Genomic DNA, 1761 nt, shown 5'->3' on the forward strand with positions numbered 1-1761 from the left:
GTGCATAAGAACGAAATTAAGTGGACTATTAGTGGGTAAATATCAAATTTAATTGCGTAGCCAATGGATTTAAATTTAAGACAATTAATGTCATTTATTTAAAGAAAAGTTTTACATATACAATAGTTTGGTGAAGCATTGAAATTTATTCTGTTACAAGTAAATTAATAATAGTTTTTAAATCTGGAATATTCGAAAAAATTCTTTACATTTTTGAGGGAATAACACACAATGTTCAAGTAATATTCAATACATAATAATAAGTATAAACATTTTATATGATTGCAATAAATTAAATTAATAACCTCGCAGCAAAAATGACACTAAAGAATTTTATTACATTTTATAAATAATGTTCTTTTTTTCTTTTCTCCTTCCAGTCAATGCCATCCGTTGCCATCAGTGCAACTCTCATATAAATGAAGACTGTACAACTTTGCGTCTGAGTACACCCCGGGCACCACGTGATGATCAATTTCTGGCCGAGTGTGCCGAACAACCTGGTGGCGCTCGTGCCTTTTGCCGCAAAACTGTTCTAACCATAGAGGTAACTGGCGAACATCGCATCATTCGTGGTTGTGGCTGGCTTCAGGATCGTGGTGAAATGAGCAACAACAGTTGCTTTACAGCCGACAATGAGGGTTATAAGCAAATACTTTGTGCCTGCAATGAAGATGGCTGTAATGGTAGCTCTGGTTTACATATTAACAAATGGTCGGTTTTGTCGATGACTGCTTTGAGTGTCATCATGGCTTTAGTATTGAGAAGAAATTAAAAGTTACTTGCGTGACGATCTGTTTTAAAGATCATTGTATTTGTGTGTGTAATTGATTAATTTCTCTAATTATTTTTTGAGTTTTTCTTTAATTTTATCTTTTCTAATTTAAACTTACTTTTTTCATTATTAATGATGAAATGTTAAATATTTAAATGAAATTTTTATTCAACTAATCAGTTTTAAGTTACAAAAAAATTATATTTATAAAAAATAAATAAAAAAAAATATGAAATTTTAATTAAAAGAATTTTTAGTTTTAAATTCTGTCGGCTTACCGTAAATTCTCGGATATATTGTGCAGGCTATATTATGGACTAGACTATAGACTTTAGTCTAGATTATAGACTAGATAGTAGGCAGGATAGTAGACAAGACAATAGTCCATAGTCTAGACTAAAGTCTACTGACTGTAGACTAGATTATACATTCGACCAGGCTATAGACTAGACTGAAGACAAGACCATACACTAGACTATATAATGGAACATAGACTATTGATTAGACCATAGACTAGACTACAGACTAAAATAAAGACTATAGACTAGATTATAGACTAGACTATATATTAGACTATAGATTAGACTATAGAGTAGATTATAGACTAGACTATAGATTAAACTATAGACTGTAGACTACACTATAGATAATGCTACAGACTAGGCTATAGGCTAGACAATAGACCAGGCTATAGACTAGTCTATAAACTAGACTGAAGACCAGTCCATACACTAGACTATAGAATGGACGAAACACTATTAACTAGCCTATAGACTGAATATAGAATATAGATTAGACTAAAGACTAGACTAAAGGCTAGACTATAGACTAGACTATAGACAAGACTATAGACAAGACTATAGACTACACTATAGACCAGACTATAGACTAGACTATAGACAAGACTATAGACTAGACTATAGACTAGACTATAGACTAGACTATAGACTAGACTATAGACTGGACTATAGACTAGACTATAGACT

At 31.6% G+C, this 1761-nt stretch overlaps 1 protein-coding gene across 1 annotated transcript; it reads left to right on the forward strand.

Moving 5' to 3' along the window:
- The first annotated feature begins 337 nt into the window (after positions 1 to 337).
- On the forward strand, positions 338 to 936 carry LOC111678423. The gene has a single exon (XM_046956258.1). It carries the CDS (start codon positions 353 to 355, stop codon positions 773 to 775), a length of 423 nt encoding a protein of 140 aa, XP_046812214.1. The 5' UTR covers positions 338 to 352; the 3' UTR covers positions 776 to 936.
- Positions 937 to 1761: the final 825 nt, after the last annotated feature.

This window comes from Lucilia cuprina, chromosome 2 (assembly GCF_022045245.1).
Source record: "Lucilia cuprina isolate Lc7/37 chromosome 2, ASM2204524v1, whole genome shotgun sequence".
NCBI classification, from domain to species: domain Eukaryota; kingdom Metazoa; phylum Arthropoda; class Insecta; order Diptera; family Calliphoridae; genus Lucilia; species Lucilia cuprina.

What these genes read in the sequence shown, in the direction of transcription:
- LOC111678423 (XM_046956258.1), top strand. Translation starts at nt 353, where the DNA reads ATGTTCTTTTTTTCTTTTCTCCTTCCAGTCAATGCCATCCGTTGCCAT.